The sequence below is a fragment of the Cydia amplana genome, chromosome Z (genome assembly GCF_948474715.1).
Source record: "Cydia amplana chromosome Z, ilCydAmpl1.1, whole genome shotgun sequence".
Lineage (NCBI taxonomy): Eukaryota > Metazoa > Arthropoda > Insecta > Lepidoptera > Tortricidae > Cydia > Cydia amplana.
In genome coordinates, this window is record NC_086096.1 from 15,832,647 (window position 1) to 15,860,228 (window position 27,582).

The 27,582-nt window shown below is 37.5% G+C and overlaps 1 protein-coding gene across 2 annotated transcripts; it reads left to right on the forward strand.

Annotated features, from left to right (window-relative positions):
- Nucleotides 1–8,399: 8,399 nt before the first annotated feature.
- On the forward strand, nucleotides 8,400–27,444 carry LOC134660740 (L-lactate dehydrogenase). Of its 2 annotated transcripts, none has more exons than XM_063516526.1 (7): nucleotides 8,400–8,664; nucleotides 14,010–14,137; nucleotides 21,728–21,845; nucleotides 23,294–23,418; nucleotides 25,536–25,758; nucleotides 26,357–26,598; nucleotides 27,255–27,444. In XM_063516526.1, the coding sequence occupies exons 2-7, from the start codon at nucleotides 14,015–14,017 to the stop codon at nucleotides 27,417–27,419; spliced, it is 996 nt and encodes a 331-aa protein (XP_063372596.1). In that variant the 5' UTR covers nucleotides 8,400–8,664; nucleotides 14,010–14,014; the 3' UTR covers nucleotides 27,420–27,444. The 2 variants fall into 2 exon arrangements, with proteins under 2 accessions (XP_063372596.1, XP_063372594.1); XM_063516524.1 differs by lacking the exon at nucleotides 8,400–8,664 and adding an exon at nucleotides 12,903–13,053.
- The last annotated feature ends 138 nt before the right edge of the window (nucleotides 27,445–27,582 follow it).

The window sequence follows — 27,582 nt, forward strand, 5'->3', positions numbered from 1 at the left end:
CCCGCCTCGCCCCGCTCCACCGAACATGACACACTAACGCATACCTACATAGTATTGGCGTTATTCAGTAAACGACTGCTAACTTAGGGTCGGTTGCACCAAACCGTCTGTCACCGTTAAAGAGTTCGCTAAATTTCAATGTATGGGAATTTTCATAGTTCTCCACTGAGTGATGTTGATCAGTCTGTCAAATGTGGTTGGTGCAACTGGTCCTTAATCAGTTGTTGATCGTCGTTTATCCCTATCTGTCGTTATGCCATAGAGAGGGACAAACGATGATCATCAGCTGATTAACTTAGCAGACGTTTATGAATAACGCCCTATAACTATATTTTTATAGCCCTGATTTCACAAAAGCGTTGTAATATTAGTCGGTTGAATTATTTTAGTGTGTTCCCAATCAGTCACATCTTCGGGAACACAGGGCTAAACATGTTTTTTCAGCAAATACCGTACGAGTATACTCATTCTTAAGTAAAGTTGTGCGCGGGATACAGTCTCATTCAACGCATAAATATTCCTCGAACCAATACGAATATTCTGGTCTCAACTCCTAGTATCGGAACAGTAGTCAGAGAAATAAGGTGGTCTTAATTAACTCTGACATTTTAATTTTAAATAATGGGACCAAAGACGTATGTTCTAAAGCTATAGAGTTCTTGGCGACGCAACGAGCAGTATACGCTGTATAATAGTGTGTTAAGACATTACAATGCAATCACTAGTTGTTAGGCTAATAAATCAGGTTTCAATGCCGTGGATGAGAGTGAAATCGCAGACCTCCATTGTACTTCAGTTGGATTTATGTTATAACAGCAATAACAACAGGTACATAATAAAATAAATAGATAAAATAGAATCGCGATAGACCCGTGTATAAATGTGAGTTAATATGTGTTCAAAACGCGAAAGTTTTAAATATTATAATAACAACATGTTCGCACATTCTATTTTCCAGTATCTAATCTGTTATCTATATCTTCTAAAGTCTTGTTAATGTGATTGCAAACATCACTTATTTATATCGGATGTTTATATACGGGTTGAACGGGAAAAATTATTGATATTACCAAAATCTCTGAAGGTAATCATAAGTCAGTGAACACAATAATGACTCAACATGATTGGGAAAACAGCGGTACAATCCGTGGAGCTCTTTCCGAGCACCTAGTATAAGATCAAGTGGATGTAGGCTACCTACCTATAATGGGGCCTCTCGGTACTCTAATATTTAAGTATACATGCTCGCCAAGTCGCAACATATACATACAGGATGTTTTTTAAATCGTGAAAAACAACTTTCCGCTAAAGTTTCCTGAGTCTAACATAAAAGACACACAATTTACTAGCTTCTTAGTTATTTGTAAATTGTCAAAGAAATTTGATCCCTATGTATAAAAATTCCTTGACTAAATGATATTAAAACAAACTTGAACCAAGTAGATAGTGGTGGGTACGTATATAAGTTTCATTCTGTATATTTACTACATTTTATTATATTTTCACGTATACCCTAAAAGTATAAAACTTTGCCCTCGAACGTAACGTGGTCACCGCGTTATGTTAAGGGCAAAGATTTGTACTTTTACGGTATTATTGGATATTATATTTACTTAGTAGTTTTATCGTCATATGAATTGGTATTTGAGCATTTCTTTAAGAGAACTGCTATTCTGCATTCAGTCTAAGTTTATAATATGATTTTAATTGTTTTTAAGTTGTAACTTAAGTGGTATGATCTGTCAGTTTAGTGACGAAATGAATAGTCGCTAACCGGGGTTTTAAAACTTATACATATTATCTCATGTCTATTTTATAAAATAAGTAGTGAATTACAGCGTGGATACTCCTTAGAAAGATAAATACTAGGGTAATTCGCCAGTAACTGGCCACCCTAAACTAAAAATGAATTCTTTTCACATATAAACAGAATACATTTTAGTATAAGGTTTCAATAACTAGCCACCTTATACTAAAATGAATTCTGTTTATAGGCGAATTGCCCTAAGTACAAAGACTGAGATTCTCAAGAGAATTCACATAATTATGGTACCTAATAATATTTTGTTACTCATCTCATACATAAAACAATATGATATTGCAACTATTGTCACACAATGAAAATCGACAAGGTGTTTTTGCTATTTTGGCTACAGAACCCTAAAATAAAATCTACGAATTGTATGATATATATCAATATAAATATTGTACATTATAATTTTTACGAATAAAATGTTATTGGCTAATAATTGTAAACATTTTTTCCTTAATTTCGCACACCCCTGCTTTCTAATCATGCATTATCTACGCATTAATTGATTTACCTCAATTGTCACTTTTCCACTAACAAAGTGGATTTTAATGATTGAGAAAATTGATGGAAAATCTATTGATTTGGTCACAAACATAGGTAAATGTTCTGTATCACGTTATATCAAAAACACGAAGTAACTTGAGAATCAATGTGTATTATCCATAATCTATATATGTAGGTACATAGGGTGACTGCTATAGTAATTGGCCACTCCTTACAAATCTGATAGAAAAAAGCCAATTGACACCTTATTGTTAGAGTGACTAATTACTATATATTGGCCAATAACTATAGCAGTCACCCTATATCATAGATTAACATTACCCCTCAAATATTATATGATTAATGTCATACAGAAAGACTAGCACAACTGCTGACGTCTTCGCTTCTGAGTACCGCTCCCACAGACACCACTTGTGCGTGTTGCTTCGCACTGGGTAAAAAAGGAACGCTGCTGTTCATTACACGAGGCCAATTACCGAGGAAATTCACTAAAAACCAATCTATGAGTCCATTTAAACAAAAAACTATTTCAATTTTAATAGCTTATTGTCTGGGTGCAGTGAAGGGTCTTAGTTATTTTTCCCGTGTAAAAAGGTCATTATGTTGGTCGGAGCGGAGACTGTACGAGCAAACGCGACTTAACAAAGATGGGCTTCTTGATGTCAACCTCTCCAAGTCCGCCTGGGTACGCTTTAGTAGAACCGCGACCTGTTGCGAGTGCTTACCATATGGGAGCAGCCCAGAATCGTTGGGCAGTTGTGTTAGTCCTTGTGAAGCCTTAGGTTTTTGGTTTTTCTGCGGCAGCCTTCGGTTTCGCTCCTTCGGCTATAACAAAAAAAAAATTGTGTTATCTATCGACTGGAATTGGATTCCAGACGACGATAGTATACAAAATAACCCAATTTTGATGGACCTTACTAATGTATCCCAGTGGCCAAAGGAGTTATGAGATGCAACCCGCTGACACACAAATGGACGGACGGAAAGGGTCAAGTTGGCAACATCGGTTACGGAATCCTAATAAGAATTGAAGTAACAAGGTAGATACATAATTTACTATTTTCTTCACTATTTTGACAAGCAACACATCGTCAGGTGACAAGCAAACTCACTAATTAATAATAATAAAACACCGTAGTAAACCAAAACACGGTTGATCTTTGGTTTTTTAAATTATACCTAATGAGTTTTGGTTGTAACCTGAAAAAATATTATAACTAAGGACCTACGAACATCTAACTTACTTAATATATTCCCGTCCTCCCAGAAGAAGATTTTAATTATGGACGCATCGCGCTTGGCCGCATCGTCCTTTAGGTTGGACTTGAGGGACTTCCTTAACGTTCTCGCAGCTATGTTGGAGTAGTTCACGTAGCTGGAACGTTTCAAACTCTACTTACCACAAGTTTCTTAACCGTAAAATCTCTAAATGCATAGGGACATACTTCTCACATTCCAAAAATACCTTATTTTATTATGAATTAAAATTAAATATCGTTTTATTCTAGCAGGAAATCTTGAAGGTCTAGTTAAGGAAAACAATTATGTTGGCTGTATGAGTAATGCCGTTGACTATTGGCAGTTTTAGAACAAAAAAGTAAGAGACAATTCCGCTGAATTTTATACTTTAATGAACAAATCATTTTAAATTACTACAGTTTGCTAAAATACGTAATTTTTCATCAATATTGCATTAAGGGTAAGTCGAGGGTAGTTGGCAATCCATTAAATTGACCTAACCTAATTTAAGGAGAAAAGTAAATAACGAAGATTATGATTACTTTAGGCCCGCCATCCTCCATGTGCTCATTTTCCGAGTCCTCGTCCCTTCAATTTAAAAAATACGTGTAATTTCAATTTGTTGATGTTTTCAAACATCAGGTGTCATTATTGACAAATATCAAATGTATATGTAACATAAAAACTAAAAGAAAAATAAAACTTTAGAATTAAATACAAAATCTATGGTGTTACCGATGGTCTTATAACTTTCATAAAGCTTTGCGCAAAGAGTAGGTATAGGTACCTCTCGCATCAGTAATGATGGTTTGACGATGGTCCCTATATTATGACAGTTCCTTCAAGTCTCTTTATCCCCTACTACTTACTACCCACCTAGGGTTTAAAATTAAGCGGTGAAGCCACACATTTTGACTGAGGTGTAGACTGGGTGTGGAGTTTTTAAAGTTAGGGCTTGTAGAGTTAGGGCGTGTACAAGAGTTAAAAGCTTGGCTCTACATTAGATCTGATTACTTTTTGACAGTGTGACGATTTGGTGACGATCCTATTGACCTAGACCTACAAATTGTTGATGTGGTGGATCGATCCAGGATTTTGGTATGGGAGAGGCTGAAACTAAGGAGAGTAATGGGAAATCAAATTCTAACTAATTTGATTTCCCATTACGTAAGTTCCATCAGAGCCTAGTAATATTTATTATTTATAGTTTCTGCTTCCATACAAAGTGCCCTTATAAATGTAGGGTTAGTGAATTCCGAAAAGTTGGGACACTTTTCTTCTTCAACTATAATCAATAGAGCTAGGATTAGGATTAACCTAAAACTGGGAATCTTAAAACATCAACTTACAAAAATAAGAAAACGCCCATGTACTTAAAGCATTAATAATAAATAGCAGGTAAGGCAGCTTGGGCCCTGCCCCGCTGCTGGCGGCATCCTAGGTTAGGTTTTTTATAATGTGTTTAGTATATGTATTTTTTATTATTTTGTAAGTGTTTTTATATTTTACTTTTATATTCATATTATAAATAACCTAACGTAAGAGGAAAAATAAATAAAGAGAATAGTAGATAATACTATACATAGGTAATAGCATAATACATAATAGCTATATAGCTACAAATGTCATGTTAACCAGCTGAAGTAGAGGTCGAAAGGACATCACTTGTTGCATCTGTATAAAGCCCTTTCGTGGCACTTAATATGTAGCTGTACACAGTACTCGTAGCTTTACTTAGGTGACCTTCAAGCGGTCTGACGGACAACGCCACAGCGCATGCTCCGCAGCCAGTCGCGCCGGCAACCGGCAAACCTTACGATAACCCAGGTGTTGAATCTTAAACAATGGAAATGTTGAAATAAAAATGAATAGACCATGCAGGTAGGTATCCTATTATCTTCGTTCCTTTCATTAATGTAACGGTACTTATCTGTTAACTTTAGATCATATCCCGTGGAGCGCCCCAGAATTACCGTAGTATGGAACTCCTATAAGTACTAGTTACCGGCACACGTGTCTTGGTAGGGCGCTCCACGGGATATTATATATTATTTATTTATAGAGCACCAAGAGATTACCTTTATTTGAGCTAGGTCTGTTTAGCCTTGCTCATGTCACCGGTCACTTTAAAATACCTACTTTAGTCAATGGAATTTTATCGCATAAACCAGGTTTTTAGGGTTCCGTAGCCAAATGGCAAAAAACGGAACCCTTATAGATTCGTCATGTCTGTCTGTCTGTCCGTCTGTCTGTCCGTCCGTATGTCACAGCCACTTTTCTCCGAAACTATAAGAACTATACTGTTGAAACTTGGTAAGTAGATGTATTCTGTGAACCGCATTAAGATTTTCACACAAAAATAGAAAAAAAAATAATAAATTTTTGGGGTTCCCCATACTTCGAACTGAAACTCAAAATTTTTTTTTTCATCAAATCTATACGTGTGGGGTATCTATGGATAGGTCTTCAAAAATGATATTGAGGTTTCTAATATCTTTTTTTTATAAACTGAATAGTTTGCGCGAGAGACACTTCCAAAGTGGTAAAATGTGTGTCCCCCCCCCCTGTAACTTCTAAAATAAGAGAATGATAAAACTAAAAAAAATATATCATGTACATTACCATGTAAACTTCCATCGAAAATTGGTTTGAACGAGATCTAGTAAGTAGTTTTTTTTTATACGTCTTAAATCGCCTAAATACGGAACCCTTCATGGGCGAGTCCGACTCGCACTTGGCCGCTTTTTGTTAGTAATTTTAAGAACATTTCTTTATTAGGCTACCTACGTATATAGGTACTAAATATATAATAAGTAAAGTAATAAGAGATATATGTTACATTTTATCTACCAATCTTTGTAAGTACCTAACTGTTAACTGGCTTACGGGACCAAGCAATAGCAAAAAACAAGTTGATTAACCCATATAATAAAAGTTTTATCGTTTATAGTTTGGAATCTAAATAAAGAAGCTTGGCTCTACATGAGATCTAATTTTACTTTTTGACAGTGCGAACCGGTCTTGGCAACATTTTTGACCGAAACATTAGTGAAGGTTTCCAACTCGGGTCTTTTGACTTTTAACCCACCTCGTTTCCAAAATTTCATTACCCCCTCGTTGCACAATGACAATGTACCGTAAAACGGGGTGAGTAGGTTTCGCGGGGAGAGGTAGATTATGAATGGGGAGAGAAGGTTTGAGAGGGGGGTGAGAAGGGATTTTAAGGCTACTGCTACAAAAATAATGTATTCCAATTTAAAATGGAGCTATAGTAATACACATAATAAAAAAAAATCCAACAATCTTCCAAAATCACCTTTGTATGAAAACCCCTCTCACCCCAAATACGAGGCACTACGGGGTGAGGTGGGTTTTCCTCTTTATCGTCAAAATTATGAAATGGGACTACCCAAAATAAAATACAAACGTTCGGAACACTTATTATATATGACACCATTCAGTTTTCATATGTAAAAATAAAATGTTATCGAGGTTTGAATTTCAGTTTTGACCCTACTCACCCCATTTTACGGTACTATTCATTTGGTACTATTCATTTGGTACTAACTGCAGAAAACTCGCGTTACACGCATTTAGTACCGAATGAGATTTGATTGGCCTAGTATTTTCTGATTAGTTAAATCATTTAACTGGTTAAATGCAAGGGTGGTAAACTCTCGAGTGCCGCGAGTGCTTATTAAGAAATCAGGGCAAGCAAAAAATTCTAAAAGTTAACCACGAGGGCGAGCGTATCCAGTATTAATGTTTAATTACTTTATTAACTCGACCACGGTAATAAATTATATTAATCCCATTGCACACTACTGTTGATCCACGTTACTGTTGCATTATGTTGTTAACTTGTTGCAGTTGGAGAGGACCACGACGGGTGCATGACATGACGCAAGGTGGCATCACCCTGTATGACTCACCGCCGAACCGGTTTCCATGTTTCCACTTACGAATAGGTATGTACCTACGTGACGTCTAGGGCGTCTGCACTTTGGATTACCATAATTATGTAAGCCTATCAAACAATGAACAATACATCTGTACGGTTACCATCAGTTTGTCACTGACATAAACGCCGTCGAGAACGTAATTTACTTTCTATACATCTCGCTCGCACTCGCATATTCGTGTAAACGGGATGTATAGAAAGTAAATTACGTTCTTGACGGCGTTTATGTCAGAGACAAACTGATGGTAACCGTAGTGGTTTTCTTACACGTAGAGTTACTTATGTTTGACATCAATTGTCTCTCACTCACGCGCTGACACCTACTTGTTGGTATTAGGACTTATCTGGACATATACGGCGTGTGCTTATGCTTGAGGTTGTAGGGCCTATGTCAAATATGATATACTTACCTAAAACTACACACGTAGTTAAATTCTTTATTGGGTTTATGATTATCAGGATCACATGATTCTGAGTGCATTGCGCCTTATCGAAGATCAAGTACATTTTATCAAATCAGATAGCATAACTATAAAATGCCTCATTTTATGATAATACGAATACTATCTATAAGTAAAATATAGGTATAGGTATGTACAACACTCATGTTGATTTAGTCTTGTTCGTCTGTACGCTATTTCATACATACCTACATATTACACCGATTATTTTGTACTATAAACACCTATGAAGTATTGTATGCACCTATTTAGTCTTCAGTAGTCATCTGTTTAATGAGTTTACTCTATGTTATCCTGATAAAGCAATAATGTATCAAGCGTGATTAGCGCCCTACAGGACGATATGTTGAGTCCTCGTGACAAAATAAGTATTGGCACAATGACACTCCGTACCTATAGGCGCGACGAGTGCGTATAGTGAAGCCGCTAGTAAATTGAATGAGTCCTGTATCAGATTAACCATACATTCTATTATGTACTGCATGCATCGGAGATACGGGTTATTTTCTAAAATTGCCAGGTTTTAATTTGGGCATGCGCAATGGCGGGGGCTTCCAACTGAATGTTGAAGGTCACCTTGAGTTTCGAGACGCGAGCCGGCCGCCACGGACGGGGCTCCCAGAGACCGCCGCCAACACAACACGCTACGTGACTTTTTCCACGAGCCACAACAAATCTGCCGACCGGTAAGTTTAGTTATCACATATTTTGATGCACTTTCCTACATTGTGTTGCAACTTCGACAACTTTCAAACTTCTAAAAGTAAGTGTGTACAGATCTACCATCGGACACAAAGTTGACTTTGTCTAACTAAAGAATATACCATACCATTGCACCTAATTACCATTGTACCTCATTTAAACTTTCACGGTTTTTACTCATTAGTCATTTTTATTCACAACGACGGGACTTAATAATCGCGTAAAATGCAGTTATAAATTTACCTCCGACGTTTCGAGGACGCCGTTGTCCCCGTGGTCGGCTTTATCCGACTGTAGCTAATAGCTTTACGAGTATGTATCAATGGATAATCGTGATTAATCGTCTCGGGGATCGGGGATGACTTATGTAGTAGTTGTATCTTGTGGAGTAAGGGCTTGAGGAATGAGAATGCAAGTCTTACTACAAATTTTAAATGGTACCTACGAGGGGTGTTCAAAATATTCTCGGTATGAGAATGAAAACAAACAAGTACGAAAAGTTTGATATTTTTATTTTTCAATATACTCCCCCCCTATGTTCATACACTTAAAAGATCGATCAATTATTTTTTTTAATCCTGCATAAAAATATTTTTTATCTTTGGTGTAAAAATGCTCCTCCACTGCCGCCTTCAATGCTTCATCATCGGAAAATTTATTTCCACGCAGATCCTTTTTAAGATTGGGGAACAAAAAGAAGTCGCTGGGGGCTAAGTCCGGACTATACGGTGGGTGAGTAACAGTTTCAAACCCACATTCAACAGTAGCTGCCTTGGCAATATGAGCAGTATGGACGGGGGCGTTGTCGTGCAGAAGCATAACACCTTTGGTTAACTTTCCTCGCCTCTTTTCTTTGATTGCATCCTTTAATTGACGTAGAATGTTAGCGTAGTACTGTCCTGTGATATTTACACCTTTTTCTTTATAATCGATCAGTAATACTCCTTCACAATCCCAAAATATCGTGGCCATGACCTTGCCAGCTGAAGGGATGACCTTGAACTTCTTGGGATGAGCTGAACCCTTAATGTGCCACTGCATGGACTCTTGTTTACTCTCTGGGTCATAATGATGAACCCAGGTTTCATCTCCAGTAACTATTCTTTGCAGCACCTCATCAGGATTTTCACCGCACAGGTCAATAAAATCGGAACAACAAGCTACACGCATGTCTTTTTGAAGCCGAGTCAGCATTCGCGGAACCCATCTTGCACTTACTTTTGACATATTAAGATGGTCATGGATAATATCATGTACGGTACCAATAGAGAGATTGGTTACTTGTGCTATAGATTTTACCTTCACTCGACCATCTTCCAATATAAGTTTTTCCACTTTATCAATATTTTCTTGTGAAGTAGCTACTACAGGCCGGCCAGGTCTAGGGTCGTCTTCAACACTCTCCCTTCCACGTTTAAACTCGCTTGACCACTTTTGAATGGTAGATAAAGAAGGAGCAGACTCACGGTAAACACAATCCATTTCCTCTTTTATGGTTTTTTGATTTTTACCCTGTTTTGTCAAGAATTTTATCACGCATCGATGTTCTAATTTAGTTAACATTGTCAATTCCCACATGATGTTCATGTTTGTTCAGTAATTGCAGAAAAACAAAAGAACATCTCGGTTCGAATTATACTTTTTTTTAATGTCAATGAATAAACCTTAGCGGCCAGTAACGAAAGAAATTTTAGAAGAGGTTGTAAGATATCAATACCGAGAATATTTTGAACGCCCCTCGTACTAGCTAACCGGAACCATTTGTATTCCTTTTTATTTTACCATGTACCCATACCTACTCGACAGGATAAAATAAAAATAAAAACAAAATTACTCAGCTTAGGAAATCTAAACTAGAAGATATTAGGTACTAGCGATCCGCCCCGGCTTTGCACGAGCAGTTCAATCAATTTACACAAAACCTTAACAACGTCATGACCGAATTATATATGGTCCTTGACAACGTCTATTCCTCAATGTGAGTTATCATTAAACAAACACGACACCGTCGACACCTAATGGGAAATTTGTACTGATGGCGTCATTTGTAGCGCAAATACAGCGTCACCCATGCCAATAAAATTATACATTTTAGTACCAGATACCTATCATGCAGCCGGGCGAGCACAAGAGTGGCACAACAGTATCTCGCTCGCGAGATAGACTACCCGTCCCTCTTTATAATAATGTAAAAATACAAATTACAAAAAATAAAATAGTAAAAACGTACAATTTAGTAAAAAAACATAAAATTTAGCATTAAATTAATAAGTAGGTACAGTTAGAAAAAGGAGGGTTCCCAGTCTATCTCGCGGGCGAGATACTGTCGCGCCAATCCTGTGCTAGGCCTACTGGTGGGCGCAATACGAGTAACAGGAGAAATATTATTTAAGGGTGTGCAATTATGTATAAGCGATCGCGACACAACCTTTCGGTCCTAGGTTTTGCAAGTGACTAAATGTAATTTAGGTGTGGGTTTCCGTTGATGCCGTACGATGCGTACAGTCGTATGCATGTACTCGTACCTATACGTACGGTCATATGTAATGTATGGCAAGATAACAAGACAAAATATACAAATAGAGACATTTTACAATCAAAATTATCTGCCACGTTCTAATTATCTAACATGATAGACCATGTAGAGTCCTCTACTGCTATTGTTGCTGAGCGTAGGTAGCTAAAAAAAATACGTTGATATCCTATCCAGAATTTTACTATTAATATAGAGACTAGGGTTTGCACGACGGATCCGAAATGTATGGGAATATCCGCGGATCCGGATCCAGATCCGGATAATTTCATACATTTCGGATCCGGATTGCAAACCCTAATAGAGACTCGCATCAAGTCTTTTCTTAATTCACTCATTTATATATTAATTTCTACTAGCTTCTGCCGGCGACTTCGTACGAGAGTAATTAATTAATGATGATTATGATTAATAAAAACTATTCTATGTCCTTTCCCGGGTTCAAACTACATATCTCCATGATACCAAATGTCAAATAAATCGGTTCAGCGGTTCAAGCGTGAAGCTGAAGAGGTAACAGACAGACATACAGAGTTACTTTCGTTTGCATTTATTTTATAGTAGGCCGATATTACTAGCATTTACCCGCGACTTCGTCTGCGTGGTTAACCTACCTAGTAATTTAGGTAGGTAGCTTATTTTGGCAACTATAGCTCCTAAATAAAGTGTAAAGGCAATAATTCAATTTGAGCATATAATATGCTTACATCAATAGGGTATTTGACAATTTTTTAAGAATGGTATCAGTCGATCAGGTTTGTTTTGAGGATCAAATGTCTGTATGGAACCCAATGTCTTAAAGCAATACAAAAGTCACAAATGATGGTCAAAGTCTGGCACCCGCATTTTACTGACGAAACGCTTCATAGAAAATGGCAATACATCTACATCGTGACGTCATCATGTAACGTTGGAAGGCGTTTCAATGTAGAGTCTGTGCGGAAAGGCCCAATACAATCCACGACTCTTCTCTTTCCGCACAGACTCTATGGAAAACAAGGAAATTGCGATTATGTCGGTGAAATATTGCGTTTATGTATATGGTTGCTAAACATTTTTTTTTCATAAAATGTTAGTAATCGTATGGTATCATTATTTTTTTCCTATTTGGAAATAAAAAATTTTTTTTTTAAGCATTTAACTTTAGGCCTTCTATTTTTTTTTTATTTCCATATATTTTTTAAATTTCCAATGTATTGTGATAAATTGCTCGTTTTCTATCTATTTAACTAGATTTAGTTATAAAATTCAACATGTGTCAAATACCCTATTATCAGGAGATGCAGCATTTATCTCAGTGCCATGCTTAAAGGATGATTTCCGGGATAAAAATTGTCTCTACATCTATACCAAATTTCAACTAAATCAGTCTATTTTTATTTTAAAGTAAACATGCCTGAACAAATTACGCTATCTAATTCTGGATGGTGTATCTTTAGCACGGGTTTACGGTAGCTTTGTTTAAAGGATGCGGCGTCCTCGGGTGTTGCAACGTTTCAGGAAAATGTGCAATGTTAGATTACACCATGTATGAGAGGTGTCACGTCATCCCCTCAGCGTCGACGCCGTTAACCGCGCAGACACAAGACAGGCACGCCCCCGTGTCACGTCCAGCACTAAGCTCACCGGGGTATACCTACGTTCACTCTCAGACATTCGATCGGTTCGTGTACACGTCGCCGGGGCACTCGTAACGGGAATACAACGCGATCGCAACGCTTTCCGAGTAATCGAGTCGAAACATCGTCTCTGATAGAGCTAGTTCAAATATAAATATTTATTTTAATACGGGGTAAAAAAATGTCACACAACAATCACACCACCAACGGCACAGGAAGATGTAAGTTGAGTCTTGTTTAATATTAATTAATTTCATATTTCAAATTTATTTGCGATCTGTACCATGATTTCCTACTTGAAATATTGCAAGTAATTATAATAGCTACCAAATAAGTCCAATTAGTTTAACGCAAATCATAAAATAATTAATTTAAGAAATGGTAAAAATTACTAATATACACTCGCGACTTTAAACTTTTGCAAATCGTACATACATAACTGCCATTGGAATAAATCAGCTATTACTCCCTGTACCCCTGCGTGGAATATATAACTCCCTTTACAAGTTATTTTTCATTAAAATAATGTTAAAAGTAGCACTTTCTATTTCCAATTTCACGCTGTGCGAAAACAGTTTTTATAGTAGCCTTATAATAGCCATGGGTTAAGGTCCGACGAATAGGAAAATCGTTTAATACTATTGTTAACGATATTTGATATGTAGGTGGTATATAGAAACTGGCATTACTTACAATTAAACTCTCATTCCTAATCAGTAAGATCTATATTTGACCGGAGTACTTACTTTGTCAATTGGCTTTGGACTCGTCAAGTGAAGAGAAGAGTGCGATAACTGTTTTTTTAATAGTGATGATTTTTCCAAGAATGTTCAGTCATGCAATTCTATAGATAGGTACCTATTAGTAAGAGCCGGTTGCATTGCACCAATCAGTTTGACACCGTTAAATAGTTCTTTAAATTATTTTGATAGGAATGTTGCATAGTTCATTGTTGAGTGGCGTTGATCTGTCAAGCGTCGTTGGTGCAACAGAGGGCATACCGCGAACACCGAAGTTCGTAAATTGCGGGCATTTTTCGCTTCTACTCCAATTAAAGCGTAATTAGAGTGAAAGAAAGAGTAGATGCCCGCAATTTACGATATTCGGTTTTCGCGGGAGGCCCTAAAACACGCAGTCTATAACAGCCTACTGAAGGAGTTGTGTGTTGTTTGTCCAGGTAAGATGGCCACGATCGACAAGCTGTTCACGACGGTGCAACCGAAGAGCGACGACACGGGCAACAAGGTGACGGTGGTGGGCGTGGGCCAGGTGGGCATGGCCGCCGTCTTCTCCATGCTCACGCAGGTAATTACTACGTGATGCCGGTATACCTACACTAGTACAGTAGTACTGCTACCGGTATACCTACTCACTTCTACCTACGAACAGAGACTAACAAAAAAAACAAGTATTAAATCGGCCAAGAGCATGTCAGGCCATGCTCAGTGTAGGTTTCGTAGTGAACAGGCCCAACGGATGATATTAGTACGTACATATCATGTACATTACATACAACAAGCATAAGTAACTAAGGGAGTACTTACCTACATTCGCAGCGCTTTGTACGCCTTTTTACCAAGTAGAGAAGATTTTTGCAATAAGTACCTATTTATTAAGCTTTTGTTTCGAGATTTTTTCATATTTTTTGGACCCATGGTTCATGAGTTATTTCCTAAAATATTAACTATATCTAAAAATAGTTCTTGGAGACCCTTATTCTTTTTGAAAGGCCTTATCCAACCTACTAATAAGTTTAACAGCATTTGATCAAACTTCTTAAGTGCTTAATGTCACAGTCGATCAGGCGTAAATGCTTCCTTACTTTTTTTAAACTAAAATGAGCGGTATCGAGTAAAAAATGTTTCGTATTCAGTCTCTGAGCTAACCCGCCTCAGAGGTTAAATATTTGCATTGCAAAATAACAGTTGAATTTTTTTGACCCTTAAGGGGACGGTATATGACGTTTTCGATTTAGACCTCACTTTGTGCAATCAATTTGTTCAATGAATGATTAATAACTGCATTAAATTATACGCAAATCTGTTCACGAAGAAGCCGTGTACCGGCTCTTCACGCCATATTTTTTTTATTTCCTGTAATTCTCTACAAATCGACACTAAAAGTGTCCAAAAATCAAAATATGGAGTTCCGTTTGAGCAAGACGCATTACAGTTTTGTCTTTGACAGTAATTGAGTTGTTGTGGGATTTTGAAGGCTAGATAACTAAACTACCAGATTATTATCTACTTATATTTTTACTCACAAATACAACACAGAAATTCAATCCCAAATGTAAACTTTCGTATAATTTCCATACATTGACGACATCACTCAAAACTCTTCTTCGAGTCAGATGGCCGTTGGCCTTGCATCGAAGCAGACGTGTACATCGTCATAGCTCGTTTTTGACATTAATAAAGACATTTCATCATATACGCATACGAAAATGTATACCAGTAGATAAATTGTATTTCATAAAATAGGGTAAATAAATATAATCACGTCGAGCTCCAGTCAAATTTTAAATGTGAGTTGTTGTTATTTACGGGTCGTAACGGTCGAAAACAGCAGTAAATTATCCTAAAACAATACGATTACAATCGAATTTAAGTAACTTGTTCCTTCAAAACCCGCTTAAAATGAAAAAAGTTTAAAGACTCGTTTTACTGATTGGGATTGATTTTCATTATGCTGGTATCAATTTTGCGTCATTATAAAAATGTATATGACTTCTGTACGTCAATGACTTTTGATGTCAATTAATTGTAATCTTGTATTTATGTTAGAGAATATTATATGTTCATTTAAATATTACTCATCTATTAATACGAAGCGTAATTCGTTTAATACCTAAAGACTTGCAGTGTCTACACCTACTTTGTTGACGTTCGTTCCGTCTATGTATGCGATTACGTAACGTGCTGTTCTGATAATCTTCAAGAATCAAGATAATTAATAACGGCAAGACCAGCATTTAGTACCAGCGAGTTTTGCGGATTTGGAGACCGAGATGAAGCTTACAGGCCAATATCGCTGCGGCCTGGCCTGCTTATTGTTATGTGTATAAATCTAATGTTATATTAATTTACTATAAAAAACAATGTTTTATTTCAATGACATTCTGTGCGTAGAGGTATGTATGTTTCGGTGATTATAAGAATTATGTCCACACAATAATCGTGCAAAGCAGAGACTGCATTATTTCTTTACGGTATAAGCGGTAAGGAAAAACTCATTGGTATCCTGGCTCGTACCAATGAGTTTTTCGGAACTTATGTACGAAATATCATTTGATATTTACCACTAGCTTTTCGGTGAAGGAGGAAACATCGTGAGGAAACCTGCATACTCGTAGTGCATACATTTGCGAAGAAATTCAAAGCTGTGTGTGAAGTCCCCAATCCGCATTGGGCTAGCGTTGAGATTATTGTCTATACAGGGTGGTCCAAACCGTGACGTCCAAAAATCGTGGGCTATCATAATGTACCCCATATGTATGTTAGCCGATTTTTCGTAGTTTTCAAGTTATGATTTTTTAAGCTTTTAACTTTTCCTATGTAGGTAATATTCTCCGACCGTCCTTAGTCTGGGACCGGTCTGAAAACCAGCGCCGGGCACCTAGGCCCGGCACACGCTGAGACTGGAACCCTTTGCCTAATACAAAGATCTTCTCACTTTTGTTTTGTATATGATAACAACTGTTTTATTTTATTATGTAAGTAATTCTAACTCTATTTTATGTTCATGTATGTGGCAATAAACAATTCTTATTCTTATTCTATTCTTATTCTTATTCCTATGAAATTCCGGGGTTCCCATACAGAGTGGCTGAAAAATAACTGCATTCCGTTGCCAGGGAGGTGTTGGGATTATACTAAGCAACTTTTATTATGGGACCAACCCCGAAATCGCGAAAAAAAAATTGGCTTTTTATACATTTTGGCTAGTCCATTTTCTATGGAAGGGTAATTTTTTTTCGCGGTTTCGGGGTTGGCCCCATTGTAAAAGTTGCTCAGTATAATCCCAAAACCTCCCTGGCAACGGAAATGCAGTTATTTTTTAGCCACTCTGTATGGGAACCCCGGAATTTCATATGAAAAGTTAAAAGTAAAAAAAAATCATAACTCGATAACTACGAAAAATCGGCTAACATACATGGGGTATATTCTGATAGCCCACGACGTGAGGAATCTAAAAAAAAATTTTTGGACGTCAAGGTTTGGACCACCCTGTATATAGGCTGAATTATTATTATTATTTATAGGCGGTACGGTACCGTTATTATTTATCAATACCGCTTCGTTTTGAAGGTACTATACCTGTTGAAATATAAAGTACGGTACCGGTATAAAATTGCAGCAGGTACAACAATTTTTTATAGGTGTACAGTACAGTCAGCTGCAGAGAAAAGGTACCACCCCTGCATACAATCTTCTATGCAGGGGTGACCTGCAGCTGACTGTACCTAAACCATCACTGACCGAGCGTAGGCGAAGGTCTCCGTTTCAGCTTGGGCAAAAATACTTTCGTTTGTTCGAATGTTCTCCTTTGCATATCACATTTCTCAAATATCTCGAGAAAATTTGTAAGCAGGTTCGGTAGTTGGATATAATTACTCGGTTTCTTTTTTTTTTATAAGTTCTAATAGGCAGAGATTGTCATAAAGGACTTAAGCGACAGTAGCGTCTGTGGTACTTAAGACCATTGTGATTATTCGTAGTGTCCGACCGAAGATTCGGTTTCGGTTTCGGTTTCGGCCATAAAATCATGTTTCGGCCGTAGTTTCGGTTTCGGCCAACAAACGGCCGAATCTTTCGGCCTGGCCGAAACATACGAAATAGTACTTCGTATTATGAAACTAAACTATGTGACAAAGACCAAAAGTTGGCGAGCAAGTAGGACAACAATATTTATATATACAGAAATTTGTGTTTCGGTCGGACACTAATTATTAGGTACTTACTGATTACGCTGCGCCGCGTGGAACGTGAGGTGCGTTGGGGTAAGTACATACAAATCATTCAAGAAAAAAATCCCTTTTAAGATCACTCGTGTGTCTGCCCCTAATAGACTAATTCAATTGAAATTTGGTACACATTTTTCACATATGACAAAGAGTCGGTGATCCAAAGATGGACTAGTAACGTAAATAAATAAACTTTTAACTTTGCGGCCATTTTTTTGTATCGTGTGATATATCAGATATTAAATTGTAAGATATTTACTAATAATAAACATTGGTCACGTAAATTATTTTTAGTCTTTTTTTGCAAGTATGAATGATATAGAACATTATTTCAATTATTTTTAAAATTAAGCCTATCCAAAGGCGACTTGGAAGATGTGTCATGGGGATCTATATTCGTTGGGTGAAAAACAAGTTTTTTTGTCTAATTATCGTTTAAAACACAATCGATCGGCAATAACGCGGGCACATAAAACAAAAAACTTCTTTTTTCACTCATAAAACTCCTTAAACCTAATAAGAGCTAAACAAAAACAAGTGCGAGTCGGACTCGCATTCTAAGGGTTCCGTATATTAAGTCCGTCTCACGCTTGACTGCACATTTCTTATAGATTTTCCTGACATATATAGGTAAAGAACTACTTTGTGTATTTTTTTCAAAATTTTAGATCCAGTTGTTTCGGAGAAAGTGGGCGGAGAATGATCATTTTTTGGCTATTTTCATGAATAACTGCTGAACTATTAATCCTAAAATTATAAAAAAAGTTATGTTTGAGATTCTTACAATGAGCTCTTTTATTTGATATGTAACACTATATAGTTTAAAAAACATATTTTTTAATTTTTTCATTTACCCCCCCCAAAAATGGCTACCGTATTTCAAATTCTCTAAAATACATTTTATTTACGTTACACGTCCATCTTTCGGTCACAAACTTACATTTGTGTGCCAAATTTACATATGTGTGCCAAATTTCAACTGAATTGGTCCAGTAGTTTCGGAGAAAATAGACTGTGACAGACGGACGGACAGACAGACAGACGCACGAAGAATTATATGTATATGCACTTATCCCAACGCACCTCTCGTTCTACGCTGCGCGGGGTTCATTGCCGCTCCTACCGCCGTAAGTGTAAGTACAACTACATCATCAAGGCTACGATCGAAGATAATCAGTTCAGCACTGAAATAATAGCGGTGGAATGCCAGTATAATATTTAATTATTTATTTTAATTTTATAAATTTAATAGCAAATAAATAGCGAATATAGGATACTCGTACAAGTAAATCTGTAAAGATCTTAGGGGTACATCAGCCGACATATATTATTAAATTTTATTTTGTCGGCCTTAATTAAATTTCCACCCTGCCGAAACTTTATTTATTTAAATTTTTAATTGAATTGATTTTTCGCCTTATGAATAACCGTATAGAGTAGTAAATAACATTTTACATCTGACTTAATGACATCTGGGTTTATTCGGTTTAACTTTACAAAACGCGTATCTCGACAAAGCCATAATATGCAGAAAATAGTTAACAATCAAATGAATTAAATTAGAATTTAAATACGTCACGTGTGACATGAACAGACAAGGAGAGCAAGATTTAATGTATTGTTTCTCTTTCTTCTTTCAATGGAACGTTTTTACAGTTTCTGTTCCTCAAAAGAGGTCAGTGGTTAACACTAAACTCAAAACGCAATCTTAAAAAAACTTGATGGGTCAATGACCTGTCCCAGTAAAGTGAGGTAGTGTGCGTGAAGTGCGCTTGTGTGTGAAATGGGGTAAATTGACAGAATCTGAAAATTTACCCACCTCTACCGTCACCTTAAGCAATGAAATGACCCCTAAACACTCAGAGGTCAAGTTGTGTTGCTACCCTGTGCTACCCTAACGTGACGTTCTGTACACTCCCCAGTGAAAACAATGTTTACGTGCATGACCTTCAAGCTTCAAGGTCAAAGGTGAATGACTTAATAATATGAATAATGAGTAGGTACCTAGTTAATCCAGTATAACTTTGAAATGATAAAATAAAATAAATTTTAAAATGATACTAATCTAAACTAAGTAAGTACCTTTCATTTACATTATTATTTTCTACAATCTAAACAAGTTTGCCTTGTCGTGAAACAATACTAGGTAAGTATACACCTATGTATATGCACGTTTAAATGCTCTCGTCCATGTGGGTGGTGACGGGTACCTGCAAAACCTGCATTAAAAATAATGTTTATTTTTCTGAAAATGCGCATAGGTAGGTATTATAATGGTATTAATTAACAATGTGAAGAGGATTATAAGAATTGGAGATTAACGAAATGGTAGGGCTCTTCGCTTCAGGGGCCTGCAAACAATGGAATCCTCGGCGTACCTACCGACCAGCTACCTGCTTATGTACTACTCGTTCGTTCCGAGAATTGTACCAGTAGCGGCGCGTCCATAAAAGCCGATTCCCACCGGCTTGCCTGGTTTTGGATATTTGAGCAGAGTTGTAATGTAAAGGAAATGTGTATAAGCCAAATTAGCCCCGGCTTGCCTATAGATAATATATGTTTGACGCACCGCCACTGGTAGGTACCTCTACCTATACTCAATACCTATTTATATTACTATATGAGGAATATACATTTTATACTACCAGTTTCCCTAAATTGAAACCTCGCGATGTGCAATTTATTACATAGTTACACCTAATTCTTCATGAAAATAAAAAAAAAACATGGTTGGTATTGGTAGGTATTACTATATAGGTACACAAACAACTAATAGTATAGTAAAATGTTTTTTTCCGTTTCATTCTACTGCATAGGTGTAGGTACCTATACACAATGTGCGTCATGTATTTCAGTTATTTGCAATTGCTTTTCGTTTAACTTTACACGGACGCATTCTTAGTCAGTGACAGTTCTGCTCCGACAGAAACCAGAAACATTTACCTATCATATTTTTATTTACTTACCTACACTTTATTATCTGTTTGCCTCTTAGTATACTACTAGTAGAGGTACTATATAAACTATATTACATATATAATTTAGTAATAGATATGTATTATTAATATTGATTATTTACGAAAGTAACTCTATATGTATGTTACGTCTTCTCTCTTCATTTCGAAAGTAATGAAGGTAGGCAATAGGCATTGCAATGAAGCTTAAAATACACAAAAAATAATAATATGACTCGACAACTGCTTCTCTCTCTCTCTTCAAGAACGGAATGAAACGATTATTTTTATAACAGCTTGACGACACAATCAACCGTAGTTCTCCGAAGTATGTACTTAGGTATCGCAAGTACGCGCGCCCGCTCTCTGCAGGCTGTCTAACTATTTTATTGCAACGTCTGGGAATTCGTCGTCTTTTATTTCTTCGCTTTCTTAATGCGATGAATATGAAATAAACTGAAGATAAAGCTTTTTCTCTCAATTCTAATTTCTACCTACTTTAATAAACACCATTTAATTCTATAAGTACACATGCATTTGCAGTTTTCAATCTTAAGCTAAGTAACTTATTGTCACAATGTTTGAAATAAAGGAAAACACTACCTAACTAGAGTGGCCCTGTGAGCTGTAGACTTCGCGAGTAGGTATAGCTTAAAAGTCAATAATTGTAAGGCTCCGCCATTTAAAAAAGAAAGACCTAATCGACAAAAAATATCTCATTGGTTTACCTAATCATCATCGAACCTGCTCACAAAATTTCACGAAAGAATCGGTTGAGAATTGCCAATTGTAGGGGAGAACATCCGAAAGCATTTTTGCCCAAACTATAAAACGTAGGCCTTCGTTCTCGGTCAATTATGTCGGCAATAATTACAATTACCTTATGGTTACCTGTTTCCTGAAAACTTTCCATGTTTATAGACTTTTTACTTTGGATGTGTTTTTGAATAAATGAGTTAATTGATGAATGTGCAGGGCGTGACCAACAATGTGGCGCTCGTGGACGTGATGGAAGACAAGCTGAAGGGGGAGATGATGGACTTGCAGCACGGCTCCGCCTTCATGAGGAACGCCAAGATACAGGCCAGCAAGGGTGAGACACCTACACACTTGCTCACATTCGATATTAACGGCGTGCTTCTGACTTGATCCGATTTGGGTTGGTTCAAATTACTTCAATTTAACTAGTTGCCTGATCCACAGAAGTGAATTTAGACTTGTGAATCTTGTGATTGTGATGATACCTACATATGTGGGCAACTTAATAGTCGGTGACTGTTTATTGCTGACGTGGGCGAACATCATGTCATCTGGGGGCACGGCAGTGTCCCCGCCAAGTCGAGCAAAACAAAGAGGCACGGCCGTACCATCCTTTTCTCGAAGCGATTCAGGCCATTTTCGACGTCCTGTAATTTTGTGCTAGCTGAAGCTAGAACCCTGAATTTTCAGTAATATATAGGGCTAAACATGCTTAAGATATATTCTCAAAAACATTCAATTTATACTAGTAGTTTAAGAATTATTGTACGTCAAAGTTCCTTATTTTCGACACTGACACACTCACTCACTCACCTACGATCATCATAATTCTAAGGTACTTCTAGTATACCTACAAGCTTCAAATTTTAAACATAAGTAGTTTTCAGCTTATCAAGCCATAGAAAACCTAAAAATATTGCAATATCAGTCACGTTTTAAAGATCTAAGAACTGCATAAGTAAGTTTGTAATCCCATATAAATATATGCTATTACAAAGTTACTGTTGCAGTTCTTACAAATAGTAGGAAAGTAAAGGTACACTACGATGTACAATGTGAGTATGAATGAAGATGTGTTTCTTTATGATATGTGTATACATAGTATGGATATGAGTACCCGAAAAGAAGGACTGCCTACAGAAAGAGATGAGATCCCATCAAAAACATTACATGTAATAAAAAGGTACAAGTCTCGCAACGCTTCTACTACAAAAAAGTTTTGAGATGTAATGTGAAACCAAGTCGGTTATTTTAATCAGTGCCAGGGGGTGTTAAAACTGTAGCAATATCAATTTAAACAAAGGCCATCATTCGTCTTAAAACGTTTAAATTCATTGTAATAATAGTATATGTATATTCTATCTGTTATGAAGGTTTTGAATATTTGGTAATTATTCGGTATTCGGCATATTTTTTAATGTTCATATTCGGCCGAATAGTTCGGTTCGACCTGCCGAATATTTACCGAATAATTTTTTAAGGGCGTCGGCCGTCGGCTAGCTGCTGCACGGGCACTTGGGCATGAGACTTCCGTTTCATTCCTTACATTACATTCCCGGCCGGTTCAGAGGGAAAGGTCAAAAACACGTCCGGAGTACAGATTGCAGACCAGTATTTAACTTGTTTTCAGCGTTTTAAGCAGTTTTAACCCAACCGAATATTCGTATTCGGTATGACCTGACCCGAATCCCGAATATTTGGCCGAATATTCGTATTCGGCAAAAGTCCATATTCGGTCCATCTCTAGTGTGTATAATAACATTATTATGTTTGATGGTACAGATTACTCGATATCGGCGGGCTCGAAGATCTGCATCGTGACGGCGGGCGTGCGGCAGCGCGAGGGCGAGACCCGCCTCGACCTGGTGCAGCGCAACACCGACGTGCTCAAGCACATCATCCCTCCGGTTCGATACACATTTATTATATAATAAGAATAAATAATAAAATTTAATTATAACTAGAAAAATAAAAAGCACAAACTACCTAAAGTCTATTTTTTTATTCGGTAGATTAAAATGACATTTCAATGTATGAACAACATGTGTCATCTCATACTACGAAATGTCATTTTAGTCTACCTAATAAAAAAATAGACTTTATAAAATATAATTTTTAAGAAAAAAAAACCGACTTCTATGCGGCCCGGTGAAAGATTATTGTAGATGGTGCGCTATGTAAAAAAGGAAGCATTTTGTTTCTGTAAGGCTCGCAGTTCTAACCTAACCTAACCCACTTTTGTTCGGTTCTGTGAGGATAGCAGTTCAAACCTAACCTAACCCACTTAACGGCGCATGCGGTGCGGTGTACGGGGGTTTGAGCGGGAGGGGTTTGGCCTCATCATACTTTATACCTACATTTTATGGTAGGTAATCAATAATCATAGTGGTTTATTTAGTTTAGGTATCATAGTGGTTTTCCGGGTCAAGGTCCGGGTCTGTGTCCGAGTCCGGGTCCGAGTCCGGGTATAGTCCAGGTCCGAGTCCGAATCCGAGTCCAGGTCCGGGTCCGGGTCCAAACCGGATCCGGGTACGAGTCCGGATCTGGATCCGAGTCCGGGTCCCAGTCCAAGTCAAAGTCGAAATTCGAAATCACCAAACATGTACTATGCGTCGTTGAAGAGTTCTGTTCTGATCATCATCAGCAGTTCCAGTTCATCAAATGCGACAGTTTTTAATGTTAATGCTTTATTTTTTGATGAAAATACAGAAAATTCTATACGTGTGCCTTTAAGATTTGAGGAGTTCCCTCGATTTCTCATGGATCCCATGTTCAGAACTTGAGCGTGACATAAATATGGCTTAAAAACCTAACTTGCTTAACAAACATAACGAAAAGAAAAAATCGCCAAACGCGAGCTATGCGTCGTTAAAGAGTTTCGTTCTGGTCATCATCAGCAGTTACACTTCCTCAAATGTTACTTTTTAAATGTATATGCTTGATTTGTTGATTAAAACACAACAATCACTATATGTATGCCTTTAAGATTTGAGGAGTTCCCTCGAATCCTTATGGATCTCATCATCAGAACTCGAGCTTGACAGAAATGTGGCTTAAAAACTAAACTTGCTTAACAAACATAACGAAGAGGACAAATCGCCAAACGTGAACTATGGGTCGTTGAAGAGTTCTGTTCTGATATCATCAGCAGTTCCACTTCATCAAATGCGACAGTTTTTAATAAAAATGCTTGATTTTCTGATGAAAATACAAAAATCTCTATACGCACACCTTTAAGATTTGAGGAGTTCCCTCGATTCCTCATGGATCCCATCATCAGAACTCGAGCTTGACAAAAATGTGGCTTAAAAACTTAACTTGCTTAACAAACATAACGAAGAGGACAAATCGCCAAACGTGAACTATGCGTCGTTGAAGAGTTCTGTTCTGATCATCATCAGCAGTTCCACTTCATCAAATGTCACGTTTCTGAATGTATATGCTTGATTTGTTGATAAAAACACAAAAATCACTATATGTATGCCTTTAAGATTTGAGGAGTTCCCTCGATTCCTCATGGATCCATCATCAGAACTGGGTTTTGACAAAAACGGGACCAATCTGTATGCATATACATACAATCAAAAAAATAATTTTCAAAATCGGTCCAGTAATGACGGAGATATGGAGTAACAAACATAAAAAAAAAATAAAAAAAATAAAAAAAAAATAAAAAAAAACATACAACCGAATTGATAACCTCCTTCTTTGAGATTTGGAAGTCGGTTAAAAATAAAACCCAAACTACCTATAAACCAATTATGTATAAAAAGAACACCCCATCCAACAAATCTGACTTCGGCATGGAACCCATGACACTGGCGGCGGCGTTACCTCTCTGTATCGCAAGTGAAATGCATTGAAAGAGGTACGCGCCAGCCCTGGGGTCCCCTGTGGTTTCAACCAGCCATATAACTGTTTTTTATATAACTTGTACAACATTTAGTGTAAACAATCAGTTATTTTAAATTACGTTTAGGTAGTAGGTAGTTCTTATCAAATGTCCTATTAATTTATGATGCAGCTAGTGAAGTACAGCCCGGACGCGATCTTCCTGATCGCCAGTAACCCGGTGGACATCCTGACGTACGTGACTTGGAAGCTGAGCGGGCTGCCCAAGCACCGCGTCATCGGCTCCGGCACCAACCTGGACTCGGCGCGCTTCCGCTACCTGCTCTCCGAGAAACTCGGCGTCGCCACCACCTCCTGCCACGGGTACATCATCGGCGAACACGGGGATTCCAGCGGTTAGCATTTTAAAATATTTGCTCTATTTTTAATATTCATGTGAAATTACTGAGAAGATGTTCTGAAATTACGTGACTACATATTAAAAAAAAACATGCAAAGAGCATGCCGGGGCATCCTCAGTGTAAGGTTCCATAGTTACCATTCTGTCGAAATAGGCTAAACATGGGCTAAACGGAAGCTATTAGCAAAGAGTAAAGTACATATATAGCTATTAGTAAGTATCATGTATACCGTCGCAGCGTCATGTATATACGTCTTTTTAAATGAAGACTTTTTGCAATTAAAAACGGACAAATCAAGTTCGCTATAATTTTCATTGAAAGTATTTTTTTTTTTACGATTTTTTTATATTTTTGGGCCCATGGTTCAAAAGTTAGAGGCGTTTATTTTATCCAATAGGTTAAATAAAAAATAAAATAAAAATTATGGGAGGTTACGCTAAAAATTGTATTGTCGGACAGACTACTACGGAACCCTAATAAAAGTATACATTGTAATTATTTAATATTTTCTTGACACGTCTGCTCTGGATATGATTGTACGAAACGCGGTATACAACCCAAGAAATAAGCTGTGAACCGGGCTCATTTACAGTTCCGGTTTGGTCCGGCGTGAACATCGCCGGTGTCCGGCTCAGCGACCTGAACCCGAAGATCGGCACCGCCGCCGACCCGGAGCACTGGCAGGCCACGCACGGCGCGGTGGTCACGAGCGCCTACGAGGTCATCAAGCTGAAGGGCTACACGTCGTGGGCCATCGGCCTCTCGCTCTCGCAGCTGGCTCGCGCCATCCTCACCAACGCCATGAGCATCCACGCCGTTTCTACTTACATCAAGGTAAATTCTTTGATTATTTAGAAAAAGTATTTTTCATTTCCAACAGGGAAACTTGACTGGATTACTGAAAATATTTGCTATTGCTGTTAAAATACTTATACTATTTTAGTAAAGTCAATAGGTAATACTTACCTACAGTCAAAAGCATTTAATTTCCGTACCATTTCGTACCTTGTCACTGTGACAAGGTACAAAATTGTACCGAAATTAAATTCCTTGACCGTACGAGTATCTGATTCACTAGCAACGACTATTTCAAAGCACGTACAGTACAATAACCTTTATTTCTATTCTAAGCAGTTAGTACAATAACCTTTATTTCTAATCTTGGCAAAGTATTTTCGCGAAAAGAGCAATAAAATTGTTGACATTGACGCAGCTAATCTTATTCTGTGATCAAAGTTTAATATAGGCTACGCACACAATACGCGTACGCGCTTCGTCCAGCACACAACATGCGATTCGCGCTTAAACTAAAACAACGCCAAAATTTAAAAGTTTACAATGTTGTTCCGGGAAGTTACTATAGGAATATTATACTTACTCGTAACTAATTATAGTTGCTTCTTCATTGTCTCTTCATCTTTTGTGATCCTAAGAATAGATCGAGATAGATTGACACCGTTTTTTAACAAGCCGAATTTTGTCGAGTTCAGGGCGAGCATGGTGTGGAGGAGGAGGTGTTCCTGTCGCTGCCGTGCGTGCTGGGCGGCGGCGGCGTGTGCGACGTGGTGCGCCAGCCGCTCACCGGCGAGGAGGCGGGCGAGCTGCGCAACTCCGCTGCGCTCATGGCCAAGGTGCAGGCCGGCATCAACTTCTAAACATACTACTTACTTGCCAACAATCCTCAGTGCGCAGAAACTTACGTTACCAACTAGACTACAGCAATGCCCTATCTACTACTTTTTAACGTGTTCTTACTCGTACTTGTCTTACTAATGTAATGTATTATAAGTGTACCTATGCCTTAGATTTTATTGCACT

Excerpts from the sequence above, each read along its gene's own strand:
- LOC134660740 (XM_063516524.1), top strand. The coding sequence starts at position 13,014 with ATGTCACACAACAATCACACCACCAACGGCACAGGAAGAT. Across the intron at positions 14,138-21,727 it reads TCTTCTCCATGCTCACGCAG|GGCGTGACCAACAATGTGGC; the intron begins GTAATTACTACG and ends ATGAATGTGCAG. Across the intron at positions 21,846-23,293 it reads CAAGATACAGGCCAGCAAGG|ATTACTCGATATCGGCGGGC; the intron begins GTGAGACACCTA and ends TTGATGGTACAG.